A 13,372-nucleotide genomic window follows, 5' to 3' on the forward strand; every position below is an offset into this window, starting at 1 on the left:
ACCTCCAGAGATGAAACTGTAATGCTTGATTATTCATTGCTACATAATGAATGATTTGTTTTTAAACAAGATGTCAAGTTCCTCATGTAATCCATCTGGACGTGTGACTCCGCAAAGCTCGCTCGGCCCATACTAACGACTCGGGGCTCCTGTTCTCCCTTCTCTCCCGACCCCACGAGGGAAGACTTTTTTTTTTTTGGATTTTCCCCCCTTAAGGCAAAACACACCCAAACGGAGGGGCGGAACGGCAAACAAACTGCCAAACTCCGCCACGAATCCAGACGGAGCCGCTCCGTCTCCCGGCAGAGGGACAGCTTTTGCCTGGGAGGGAACAGATATTCCTTCCAACTCCTCCGTACTCCCCGCGAAGCGGCTCCAGACGCAGAAAATACACCCGGCGAGCGACGGGGGGGACGAGCCGCTTCTCCCTTCACACGTACGGGGGCTGCTGAGAAAAACCCGCCCCACCAGAACTGGGACGCAGCTCCCAGGTTTTCCTCTCGGAGACTAAGCCGGAGTGAGATATGTAAGGTTTTAAGTGTTGGTATTACATAGAAAAGTAGAAAAGAGGCTTTTTATCTGTGCCCTAAATTCGGCATCGAGTGCTCCATAAGCAGCTGGTGGACAGACTGCATCTCCCGCACCAGGCAGCTCCACGCGCTCGGGACGACGGAGGAGCCTGGGGGGCACCTGCGGGTCCAGGGCTTCCATCCTCATCCCGGAGCCGGGAACGCAGACCTACATGGGATGCACCGGCACCGGCTGGAATTCAGACCCCCATTCCAGCATCAGCCACTTTTTTAACATAATAACCATTATCACCTTAAAACACCCTAACTCTTCAAATCACAGCCCCGAATTTGCGTTTCCGTGGCCCAAAGGCACGAGCAGCCCGCCGTGGCGCTGCTCGGGATCTGTGCCCGAGGCTGCAGGAGCCCTCGGCAATCCACCCCCCAAGAGAGGATTTAGCCAAATCCCAGCTTTTTGCATTTGGAGAGACGCTTGCTGGAAATATCCGTTTGCAAATGCAAGGGATGGAGGCAGGTACGTAGAGCACTCGGGAAGCAACACCGCTGAACGGTACGGCTCGGCAGCGCGAGCCGAGCGCTCCGTTAAAAAGAAGCGAGTAGCAAATAAGGTGTTTGTTCCCTCGACCCCCGTGGCAGCGACTAACACCCCGAGCCCCCCGTGTGTAACCGCACAGGCGTCTCCCACGCACGTCGCTCCCAAAGAGCTATTCCGCACACTGGCATCTGTCTCCCCCCCACCAAAAAAAAAAAAAAAGGAATAAGAAGGTTTTATTTTCCCTCGGTTACAGCAGGGAACCCCGGGTGGTGGCAGAAACCCCTTCCCCGACGGATCCCCCCCCCGCGGCCGCCTCTCGGGTGCGATGTGCAGGGCAGCCCCTCGCTCAGCGCGTGTCCCCCGGGGACGCTGCCGGCACGCACGGCTCGTACACGTCCTCACCCAAGAAACGCAGTAATCAGTCCAGTCGCCGTGAGCGCTTATGACAACAATATCTATCAACACTTACCGTATTTACAACTAAATCATGTAAATACGAGCCGCCTCTCCTCTGCATGCTGATAATCCGGACGAGCCAGGGCTGAAAAAGCCACTCCAAGAGGAGACTGAACACACAGAACGAGGCAGGGGGCGACGGGAATACCCGCTGCGGTCCAGAACTGGCGAAGGCAGCGTGGAACCGTGCTACAGGGGAGCCCGGGGGGTGCCCCGTCCCGCTCCGTGCCACCGGCGCCGGTTCCCTGCCCAGAGCCCGGCGCGATCCCTACGTCTGCCAGGAAAACAGGGACAACTTGCCTCAGTGCCCACCCCGGGCTCTTCGCTCTCTATCTGCCTTTGAATTCCTTGTAAATCCTAGGAACCAATTTAAAATGGAGAGAGACCAATTTCAGAGGCGCTTTTTTTTCCTCCCTAAGATTTACCGTTTTATTATGCTTATTAAACTGACAAAAATTACTCTTTAGCTGGTTCGTTCAAATGCAACTTCTACAGAGGTTCAGGCAAACGGGTTCCTAGACGTTTATAAATGAGCTGAGCAAGGAAAAGTTATTCTGTAAGCAATTCGAGTTTTTGGCACAACAAAAATATCAAAGTTATTAAAACATCCGCGCGGTTTTGGGTTGCATCCCTAAGGGACGCCAGCTTCTCCAGCTGCTCCAAAGATGCTGCATTAAGGCAGGGAGGAGCTGCCTTTCCCGAGGTTTCCCCAGTGAATTCAGGGACCGTTTGGGGGGTGAAACCCAGCAGAAGCGGGGAACCATCCACCCCCTCTCTCCCCAACACCCCCCTGCTCTGCGCGGAGCCACCGCGTCCCCCCCAGCTCCGGGGCCAGACTCTTTTGTCCCCACGGGCAGAGAGCGCCCGCTCCGTCCCCCAGGCTCTGCCCGGGAAGGGAGAGAGATGAGGAGCCTTAAAATAGCTCACTAATCCTCCTCTATTTACCATGGGAGGATTTTGGCTCCCCCCTACTTTAGGAGAGGATTTATACATGGGAGGGGGGCCAGGACGGGGTACCGTGCTCAGCCCCAGCCCTGCCGGCCCCGTCCATCGTGGGACCCCGGGGCAAAGGCACCTCAAAGACCATTCCCAGCTGCACATTCCCTGAGGATTAATTCCAGGAGTTAACAAAAAGGCCGGATTCAAACCGGCAACGTTTCCCCATCACCCACGGACACCAATTTTCCTGCTCCTCTCCTGCCTCGGCAGCCTCGCGCAGAAACCCAGACCCGTCAGACCGTTGGGGTGCGACGTGCAGGTGGGGAGAGGTGCCACAAAGGAGAAACGGTGGATCGGGAATACAAGGAATAGTCCACAAAATACTTATTCTTGCAGGGAATGAAACAAGGTCATTCTATAGGAAACACCGAAATCACTTTTAAGGGGAGCTCTCCCTACAGACGACCTCCCCCATCTCAAAGAGGAATGAGATCAATAGATCTATCTGAGCCCAACGCAAAATTGAAGAAGTACCCCCAAAAGCGACAGCTCTGTCTGACAATGCCACACGCTCCTTCCGGAGCCGCATTCCATAAACATCACGTTGCGTTAATTCTTGAAAGCCCGAGATCCAATTTGCCAAAGAGAGCCCGGAGGAGAGAGTCATCACACAATCGCGCATCCGAAATTCTCCCAGAGGGATTTAAAAGCCACATCTTGGTTTTGCTATAGACCCTCTGCTTGCAAGGCTCTGTATATTCCTATAGTGCAATAAATGATTTGCCTCCCTGTATTTCCTTTATTTCTTGTCTGCGAGTTTCTCCCCCTTCCCCTGCAGGTGTCCGAAGGGAATGGTGTTAATCTCCCATCTCTCCCGCTTTAATCTTTGCTCTCACCGAGGAACGACGCGCCCGGGCTCCACGTGCAGTTACGGATTCCGGGAGGGTTGATTAAACGTCTGCGTTCTGCGCCTATACGGCACGATTAAGAGTGTGAGACCCGTAAGTCGAACGAGAAGCTGTAGATGCAGAGGGAGCTCCAGAACCTCAGCCCGGGAGTCGCTTCCAGCAGTTCTGTCTCTTTGGGAGCCGCTTCCAGAGCGGGAGCTGAGCAAGGAGGAGGAAAAACGGTCCTTAACTGCGATACGGCAGGAAACAGGAGTCGTGTGCCATGACCCTGCGGATACACTCTCCTAACGACACAGCCGCGTGGAGCAGCGGGTAAACTGTTAGAAAATGAAGGTCAGAATTGAAAAGCGAAGTGACAAAGCAGAAATTCCACCCAGTTTTACACCCAAAGAATTTTTTCCGTGCATCCACTCTCCAGTCGTGACTACGGAGAAGAAGCAAGAGCAGGTTCGATGGGTCCTGCCTCGTCCCCACCACGACTCAATTTAATTTGAGCCCCCGTCGGCCGAGAGGTGCCGAGGAACCACCTGTGGCTCCTCCAAACTCTGCACAGGAGGGTAAGAAATGAGGGTGGCCAAAAATTTCCTTTGCCTCGAAAGCTGGGGCTTCCTTCAAGCCAAATTAGACTCTCCCCAACGCCATGGGAAGCAGGGGCTTTGTGCAGTTTCCTTCCATCCTGTACCTCGTGGGAAAGCATCTCTCTCCCAACAGTCCCGAGGAAGCCGAGCCATCCTCCGCGAGCTCCGTTTGACAAAGCCGACACGGCTCGATGACGGGCCGTCACGGGTTTGATGGTTGTCAGCCGGCTTTCCACCCCGAAGCCCGGTCAGGCTGTCACCGGGGAGCGATAAGGGAGGGCGGCATCGCTGGGGATCTGGGCACCGGGCCACCTTATCCAGAAGCCTTCTTGGCCGTGTCCGTCCTCGAGGCAGCCAAAAAGAGCATCTGAATTTATACAGACTGGGGAGAGCAGGAGGGGCAGCTCTTAGGGGCTTCCCTGCTTCTGCTGAGCTTCTCATGTCGTAACCCACGTCCGCCTTCGCTAATGTGGATAAAGATATCAAAGAGGAGAGTAGTGGGAGCACAGACAGATAAGCCCAAACCATGTTTTCAAGCAAAATAGCTTAGAATGCAAATCCCAACAAGCCAAGCTACAGCAACATCTTTCAAAATGCGAATATTTCAGGTCTTCATGACAACGAAACCAGGAAGAATCAGGTGGTTGACCTCAGAATGGAGATCCACCGAGCAACACAGGGTTTCTGCCTTCCTCCTGGGCGCTGAAGCAACTGGGGTTTGTCCAACATCAGCCTCTCCGTATCCACGGAGAGCAACCATGGATATCTGTGGCATCACAAAAGCTCTCACCCGAAGCAGTGTTGTCAAAGAACCATTAGCATCTCCCGGAGCAGCACTCCTGCAAGAAAGCCATCTCATCAGCAAGGAGTCTGGCATCGCCTTCTGCTTGAGGACAGCAAAGGAAACACCACTTGCCCTTCTTCTCCAAACCTTGACCAATTGAGCTAATCCATGCCCAATGCCTGAGCAAACACAACGGTGGAACCAACGGCACTGGGCATGTGCCTGTTGTGATGCTACGGAGCACCGCAGACATTGAGGACCAGGGTGGATGCCCACGAGCCTCCAGCCAGCGCAGGGACAACCCAGTCTTTGGAGTTGAGCCACCAACAGGAGCAGCAGCTCTTCCCCTGATCTCACCCAGCCGTAGGAGTCAATGGACAAAGGGTAGTTTTTGCCCCAAAGTTCTCCCACACCAGGGCAGCGGGGTGGGGAAGAACTCCCCAGAAAGGCACCGTGCCTTCTCAAGGACAAGGATGCTTCAGCGTCACGGACCACACCGTGTGATAAAGGGCACCAAGCGGGAGTGCTCTCTCTGCAATGAGTTAGGGACGAGCGTTCCTCCTCTTGGATACGGAGTAAGGGCTGGGAGGGTGTGAGACACATTCATTTTGGGGTATTAGCCCCAAAGCGACAAGTTTTCTTTCCAGCCCGGCTTTTGCAGAGCCCCCCCGTGGCCGCAGCCCCCGCGTCACTAATATTCGGCGTGTTTCGCGGGGGAAGCTGCCAGGCAGCCTCATTGAAAAACAGAAAAGCGGCAACAAGCAGTTTCTCGTGCTTGATCCGATTACTCTGATCTCCCTTTTGATGCCGCAGACTCCGACTCGTATTTCTATTACGGCGGGGGGGGAGCAGGGGAGGGAGGGAGGGAGAGAGGGGGATGTCACTTTGCCGCTTGATATTTCTTTCTTCCCTGTCACACTTTGGAGAAAGGATATAAACTGCGGAGCGCTGGAATACCGTGGGCGAGGGGTCCGGGAGATGTCACACAGGCTGGTGGTACCAAGGGCTCAAGGTGACGGTGGCCTCAGACTGCCCTCGCTGAGGGTCCCCAAGTCCCAGGTTGGTCTCCTGCTGGCCGTGACGAGATCTTATCTATAAATAGCATTATTGCACTAACAAAAAGGTGTGTTCCTGCAGCAAATTTTGCGGCATGTTAAGGTCCAAGCTCACAAGAGTCGTCGTGTTTTGGATCAGCCCGTGAGTGTGGCTCTGGACGGAGCCACCGCTGCCAGAGGCCACCCCAGAGATGTCCACCAGAGAGACCTGCTGGTGGCTTGGGGAATCCGATGACATTTCCACTCCGGACGCAGAACCTTTGAAGGGATTATAAATCAAGATCCAAGAGCTCACTAACGCTGCTAAAAAAAGGGCACAAGGAGATCAAGAAGGTTCATTCGCCACCTGAACCCAGGGCTTTGGGTACCCGGCGCCTGCCGAGCCCAAGCCCAACTTTAGGAGGCAACGCCGGCCCCGTGGGCATCCCTGGCTCCAAATGCTATGTTGGCATCTCCCCTGCTCCCCAGGCAGAGATCGGCGTCCCCCATCACTATTTCCTGCTGCCAAACATACGCGTGGGGTTTACAAAGTGCTCACCATCACACACCAGCTCGTGTCCTATCTTCTCTTCGATATTTGCCCTTGACTGGTGCTGCCGGTAAGAGGAGGGGAGAGAGGGACACGTGTCTGGGGAGGACCCGCAAACCAACCCAAACCCATCAGGAACCTATAGAAGGCAGCACCTAGACGTGAAAGTGCCAGCAAACGGACAGCGCTGAGAGGCTGCCAGCATTTATCGTGACAAAAAGATACTCAAAAACTCAAGACTACAGAGATTTTTCAGTTAGGCTACAGCCCACAAAAGTTTCACATTTCTGAGCAAAGAGAAGCGCTTAAGTGTCACTTTGATCCTTTCCACTGGCATCTTAATGGGGTCTCGGTCCTAGAATAGACTCACCTTGAGAATTCAGTAAGGTCAGGAGGGTTTTTTAATACTCAACTCTTTAAACCACAGTAGAACGTAATCAATTAAAACCAAACCATGGGGTAAAAATAGCCCCCTGGCCCGGCCCTGCCAGGGGACATCATCGATTTAAAATAACCAGGCGTAAAATAACCAGCCAATAAAAGCCCCTGGCAGAACCCAGCCGAGGGTTTGAAATACAACAGGAAAGCACCGACCGCAGAGAGGGGGTGAGCACGTGGTGGGAGCTCACACCAATTAGAGAGCCGCCGCCACCCACCCCCCACCCCCGTGTTTTTATCAATCGCAGTGATGGATGTGGACGGGGGGAATGGGATGGACCCGAACGCCGGGTTTCTGGGAGCCCCCTTCAGCCGGCACCCACACTCCATGGGGCTCCCCGACATCCGTCCCCGCACCACGACCGGAGGCGAGAACCCCAGGAGCAGGAAAACCAACAACTTCAACGGGCGCACGAGGAAGGAGAAAAACTCTTCTTATTATGGCAAAAAAAAGGGCTGAGAGAAAGCAGGCGGAGAGCAGTCCCAGGCAGGCCAGGGTCGGTAGCCTCGTTGGCTCGTGGCCGGGGCTCGCTCACTCTCCGCACCGGCAAATTACAAACTGGAAGATCTAAATTCAGCCCGTGGCGCGGCCACAAACGCCAGCTCATCGCCCAGCAACGTGGGCCAGCTCCCAGGCAGCCACGCGTGCCCGGCCGCCCGGCTCCCCTCGCCACACAGCCTGCCTCCATCCATTGCCGGGCTGGGGTTGATGCCTCCTGGCCTTTTTCTTCAAAAAAAACGCCTGCCACACAGGCAAAAAAAGAAAAAAAAAAAAAAAAAAAATCTCCTTTTTCAGCAGGCAGCAGAGCGGCCGAGCCAGCGCCGGGCGACCTTCAAAGCCTTCTGCGGTGGAGCTCCCCATTAACCACAACAGCAGCTGCTCCCTGCAGCCGGCAATTAAATCCCCAGGAAGGCAACTGATTTATGAAACTTAAACAAGTACATACCACTCCTAATTACAGCATTCCACCCCGGGTCTCTCCGTCATTGCAGGTTTCCAAACACAGGCTCTTTATTTAGCGCCGGTGGGTTTGCACCACCCGAGAACGGCACACGATATTCCCCGGAGAAACAAACACAACTTTTTTCTTTTTTTTTTTTTTTTCCTCCCCCCACGTAGCATCCCATTTCTCAGAAGAGACAGAGATTGCACGGCCAGCTCGGCTTGTGCTCTTAAAGCAGGGCAGAAGTACTGAGGCGCTGGCGGGATTCCAGCTGCAGGGCCGGGAACCGCCTGAAATCTCCCCGAAATCCCCCTTTCCCTCCGCTTTCCCGGATCCGGGGAGCCCCTGCGCTCCAGACAGCAGCACTGCCAGATGCTGGCGAAAAACGGAAGAGGTACAGGTTGCCAAAGCCCCTTTTAGAAGTATGACAATAATGCCAGCTTTTCTAGAGATTAAACAGAAACATCCAGAAAAATCTGCCTACACGCAATATCAGGAAGCTTCAACCCCCATCCCCCCCCTTTTTTTTTTGAGCAAAGCCAGCCCCAGGAGCGTGAAAACGGCGGCTGCAACGGACGGCGCATCCCGGCTGAAACACGGCTTTTATTCCGGCTGGGCTCGGGGGAGGCAGGGTTAAAGAGCTGACCCATTTCCAGCCCTGCCGTAGGGCAGGGGCCGCGTCCCCCTGTCCCCACGCCGTCCCCCCACCCGGGGTCACCCAGCCAGGGCCGCACGGTGACAAAACCTGATTTATTTGCACGCCCAGGATGGGCGGCGAAAGGCAAACAAAGCGAGCGGCGCGGCCGGGGCTCCCGGGGGAGCATCCTCCTCCAGCCCCCCTCGCACGAGCGGTGGCCGCCAGGGCACGGAGCATCCCGGGGAGGGGGAGCGTGGGGTACCAGTGTCCCTCCCGAGCCGCTTTCCCAGCCTTCCCACCCCCGGGAAGCCTCCCTGGCAGCGCTCTCCCGGCCAGATTGCCGTGCTTACGAACCCGCGCTCCGCTGCCTACACGCAAGACAAATGAGCCCAAGCTGCAGCCCAGACGGATTCCTTTATTTCCCGGCCCCTTCCCCCTGCGGAACGCCACCACCTTTTCCAACGCCGAGCCCAAGGTTAGGCGCTGCCCACCAGAAGCCCTCCCGGGCTCGCAAAGCTCCTCGGAAACCAGCTCCCTCCTGACAAAGCCCGGCACAGCCCCGGTGGGAGCGCTCGCTGCCTCCGAGAGGGCTTTTCTCTGGCACACCGGAGAAAAAAAAAAAACGGGGCTCAGTTGCTGTCGGTGGTGGGGGGGCAACAGCCGCCACCATCCCTCGTCCAGCCCCTCGGCCGTGTCGCATCCCGATGCCGGCACCGTCCCTAAACGGCTTCCGTGGAAAGTTATTCTTTATAAACTGCCGGGCGACGCTGCTCTGCTCCGTGAGACGGATGTTGCGCTCCAACCCCGGCGCTGGCCGATGCTCAAAATCAGCCAAAAATCCTTCCTGCGCTCTCCCCCGACGTCGCAGGGGGGTTCTGGAGCGTAATGAACTGCAAAGCGTTGCCATCAGATTAAAAGGCGCCGCAGAAATGCACGGATTCGTCTCGGTTGAAACAGGCGCTGCCCCTCGCCGTTCCAGTGACACCCCCCAAAAGCCGCCACGACCGGCCCCGAAGCGCGGGGTGCCACCACGGCGCTGACACGGCCACGGCAGCGGTGTGCCTCGGGTGGCAGCCCCGACGGGAGCCGCCACGACAGCACCCTGCCATCACTGCCACGACCCTCCTCCTCTCTTCCGAGGCGACGGGAGCCCACAAATCGATGGCTGTGGAAAGGGGAGGGGGGGGGGAACAAAACAAGAAAAAAAAAAAAAAAAAACACAACAAAAAAAATTGAGTTCTTTGGCCTTAAGGAAATCTTGTCCAAAAGGCGTGAAAGCGGGAGGTCTGGGATTTTATCCTGCGATTCACGACGGAGCACGAAAACCAGGAGGGAGTTATCTTCCGCCGCCGGCGTCGCAATCCCCCTTCACGCCGGGTGGTGCCTTTCCCGGCTGGAAAAGCCCGGCTGCGGAGGTCAGGCACGGTCCCTTCCATCCAGCATCCAGCGTCCAGCCCCGCTTTTGTCTCTCCGCAGCCGCTCGGCCTCGTTACGCTCGTTAGCCGGGTGGCGATTCGCGGCCGTACCCCCACGGCAGGACCACGGCAGCCGGGAGCCCAAACCCGCTCCTGAAGGAAAGGCTGGGAAAGGCGAGGTGCCAGGAGTCCGACGGGAAAACAAAGAAGGTCGGCGGCTCTCCCGCAGCCGGGCTTTTCTTTTAAATCTGGGCGTCCGTGAAGCTTGGGGGGGTCTCCGGGCGGCGGGAGAGTCACCCCGCCTGGAGCTACGCCGAGCCCGAATTCCACCCAAAAAAAGCACCTTGCGAGGAAGCCGCCGGAGGGAAGGCGGGAGGGAAGGCAGGAACTACACAAACATCTGGGAGTCGCGCCCAGGCGACACCAGCCGCGACACCCACCGACCCTTCGGGCTCCCCAGCCCAGGCGACGGCGCCGCGGAGAGAGGGAGCCATCCCCGCCGCGGGGGCCAGCCTTTCGGGCGGCAGCCCCCGGCCCCGCTCCGAGGACGCCCGTCTCTCGCAGAGGGAAAACGAGCGGCACGATGTCACCGGCTTCTCCCCCCCGCACCCCGAAACCAGCATCCCACCAGCAAGGCCACCGGGGAGGACCGGGGAGAGCCTGCCGAGCGCGCCTGTGAATGCAGCCCTTTGTTCGGCCGGGCCGCCCGCGCCCCCGTCCCCCCTTCTCCCTACGAGCGGAGCCCGGCGGCGGCTCAATGGCCCCCTTGTTCTGCCCAGAAGGGCCCGGGCGAGCCGCGCTCGCCGCCCCGGCCGCGCCGGCCCCTCAATGGAGCCCTGTGCCTCCCCGGGGACACGCCGCCAATGCAAAGCGGCGGTAAGGGACGGGGGGGGGGGGGGACACGGGGACGCCTCATCCCGCCGGCGCGGTCCCTCCCGCGGCCAGCCCGGGGGGTGGCGAGCGCTCGCCCGGGGCTCCGGGGTGCGGAGGCGGCCCCGCACCGCCCCGGCTTCCCCGCGGACGGGACTCGCGGCCGCTTAACGCCCGCTCCCTCCCGAGCCCCCCCCCCCCCCCCCACCCGCCCCGAGCCGGGCGCTCGCCACCGGAGGCGTCTCCGGCGAGGCGCCCGTTGGCCACCGGGGGAGGGAAGCGCCGGGCAAGTTGCGCTCGGATTCCAACAGGTTCCCCGCGACCGCGGGCGGCGGCGCAGCATCGCCCCGCTCCCGCATCGCCCACCCCCGGTCCCGCATCGCCCCCCCCCGCCGCCGCGCAGGAAAACGCCGGGGGGTGGGAGGTGGGGGGAGAGGGAGGGGGCGCGCACAGCAATTACTTTTTAATTGGGAGGCCGGTCGATGAGCCCGCGGGCAGCGGGGAGAAGCCGCTTCCATGGCAACCGGCCGCCCCGACACGCGCGGCTGAGCCCGCCGCCGCTCCCCGCTCGCCCCGGGCTCGCCGCGCCTCCCGGGACCGCCGGGGCTGGGGAGGGAGGGAGGGGGGAAAGGGGGGCGATGCGGGAGGACCGAGGCTCCCCCCCGCCATAACACACACGCACACACCGCCCGCCCCCCCCCACTCCCCCTCCCGGACCCGTCCGCGGGGCGCCCCCCCGCGGGGGGGGGGGGGGGGTCAGGGTCGGCTCGTACCTCTGGGGATGATGGCGGCGGCGGAGAGGAGCAGCAGGAGGAGCGGGAGGAGGCCGCGGGCGCCGCCGCTGCCCGCGGGGCCGCTGGGCTGGGCGCGACCCGCCATCGCCGGCACCTGCTCGCCTCTGCCCGCCGCCCGCCGCCGCGCGCCACGATAATGAGATGCGCCCGCGTCACCGCGCCGGGGGGCGGGGCCACGCTCAGGCCACGCCCGCCCCGCCCCGCCCCTCCCCTCCCCTCCCCGCCGCGCCAGGGGCCGGGGGCAAAGTGCCGGGCGCGGCGCGGGGCGCAGGGGCGCGGCGGGGACACGGCGCCCCTGCACGGCAAGAGGGGGGGGGGGGGGGCGCGGACCCCCATCGGGGCAGAGGGAGCGGGGCTGCCGGCTCCCCCCCTCCCGGCACCGGCGGCGGGGCGGGGGGAGACCGCGCTGCCGCAGAAAAACAACAACATTTGCAAAACAGCCACCCGAAAGCTCCCCGTTTCCCACGGGCGCGGAGGATGCGCGCAGCAGCCGCTCGGCGCTTGTCCCCAGCATCGCGTCCCCCCCCAACATCCTCCATCTCGGGGTCGAGCTTCCTCCCCCCTCCAGCATCCTCCTCCGGGGTCCGTGTTTCCCCCCCCCCCCCATCCTTTCTTCCTCCTTTTCGGGGTCCCACTCCTGGGGTCCCCCCCCGGGTCTACACCTCAACAGCACCCCCCGGCATCCTCCTCCCGGGGTCCGTCACCCCCCAGCGTCCTTCGGGTCTCCCCCCCCTCCAGCATCCTCCGTCCCGGGGTGCCCCCCCGGCACCCCCCGCCCGCTCCGCCGGGCCCCGGGCCGCTGGAGGCGGTGTTGAGCCTTCCCCGGCTCCGGGGGCGGCGGCCAGCGGGAGCCGGGGGGGGCTCATTAACCGCAGCCCGGCAAAAATCAACCTTCGCTGCAGATTCTCGGCCGTGCAATGGGTTTTGACAGGGGTTAAATTGAGAAAATTAATCAGAAAAGCACAATGGCTCCCCCCCACCCTACCCCCCCCGCCTGCTGAGCCGTGCCTGAATCCACGGGGAGTGGGAGGGCGGGGGGGGTTGATCCCAGCTGGAAAAGGGTCCCCCTCCCCGTCCCCCTCCCTCCCACCGCCCAGGCCAGAAACACCAGGGGCCTGCGCGAGCAGCAGCGGAGGAAGCGCAGAGGATGTCAAATATTTCTGACGTTATTAATTAGGTTATTCCAAGTTAACCTGAGGCAGGTGAGGTGTCAGTTTAACTTCATCATCCCCTCCCCTGCCAGGCCTGCAGTGAAAACCGCTCAGGGCCAGTCTTGAGTCACATCCCGGCGCGGGGAAGAGCCGTCGCTCACCGGATTGCGAAACCGGAATGATTTCACAGCGCCGGCTCCCGAGATAAGGCAAAAGGCTGCTCCTCTGGGCCGGGTTTGGGACATTCCCACTCCCTCCCAGTGTCCCCACCTCCCCATAGGACCCCCTGCGCTGCCCCACGGCATGTTCCCAGCACATCAAGCCTTTCTGCTCCGTAGGCATCCGACGACTCCTTCCATCCGCTCAACAAGTGCACTGGTTTTGGCCACCATAATCATCGCAATTCCACGACAAATCCATATTTATCCCTCAAGTTTGTAACAAAGCATTTATCCGCGACGCCAAATCCCCTTCTCTGCAGAAGAAACAGCAGCACCTCGGGCCGGAGGGCTCTGCAGCGAAGCTTCGCTTCCCTCTGCGGCATCAGGCCCCCGGCTGCCCTCGTCGTCTCTTTTTAATTACATGGCTTAGACCCTTTTGTACGATATCGTCCATTACGACCCACCGCGGCCCGAGCATCACGCTGAAAGACAACCCGGATTAACTAAAAAGGTTTATAATAATTCAAGTATTCATAGGGTGCAGAACAATAAGTAGTAGGAAATACAATTTGCATAATAAATATCAATATCACAACAGCTAAAACAAACCATGACAAATTATCTGCTGCTAAATGACCGGGGGATTAT

At 59.5% G+C, this 13,372-nt stretch overlaps 1 protein-coding gene across 1 annotated transcript in view; it reads right to left on the reverse strand.

Annotated features, from left to right (window-relative positions):
- Positions 1-11,516, reverse strand: part of CADM1 (cell adhesion molecule 1) — a 151,185-nt gene extending 139,669 nt beyond the window's left edge. The window contains exon 1 of the mRNA XM_074162352.1: positions 11,392-11,516. Within this exon, the coding sequence (XP_074018453.1) occupies positions 11,392-11,497 (106 nt within the window). The 5' untranslated portion in view covers positions 11,498-11,516. The remainder of the gene's footprint in view (positions 1-11,391) is intronic.
- Positions 11,517-13,372: the final 1,856 nt, after the last annotated feature.

This window comes from Numenius arquata, chromosome 22 (assembly GCF_964106895.1).
Source record: "Numenius arquata chromosome 22, bNumArq3.hap1.1, whole genome shotgun sequence".
In the NCBI taxonomy this organism is placed as follows: domain Eukaryota; kingdom Metazoa; phylum Chordata; class Aves; order Charadriiformes; family Scolopacidae; genus Numenius; species Numenius arquata.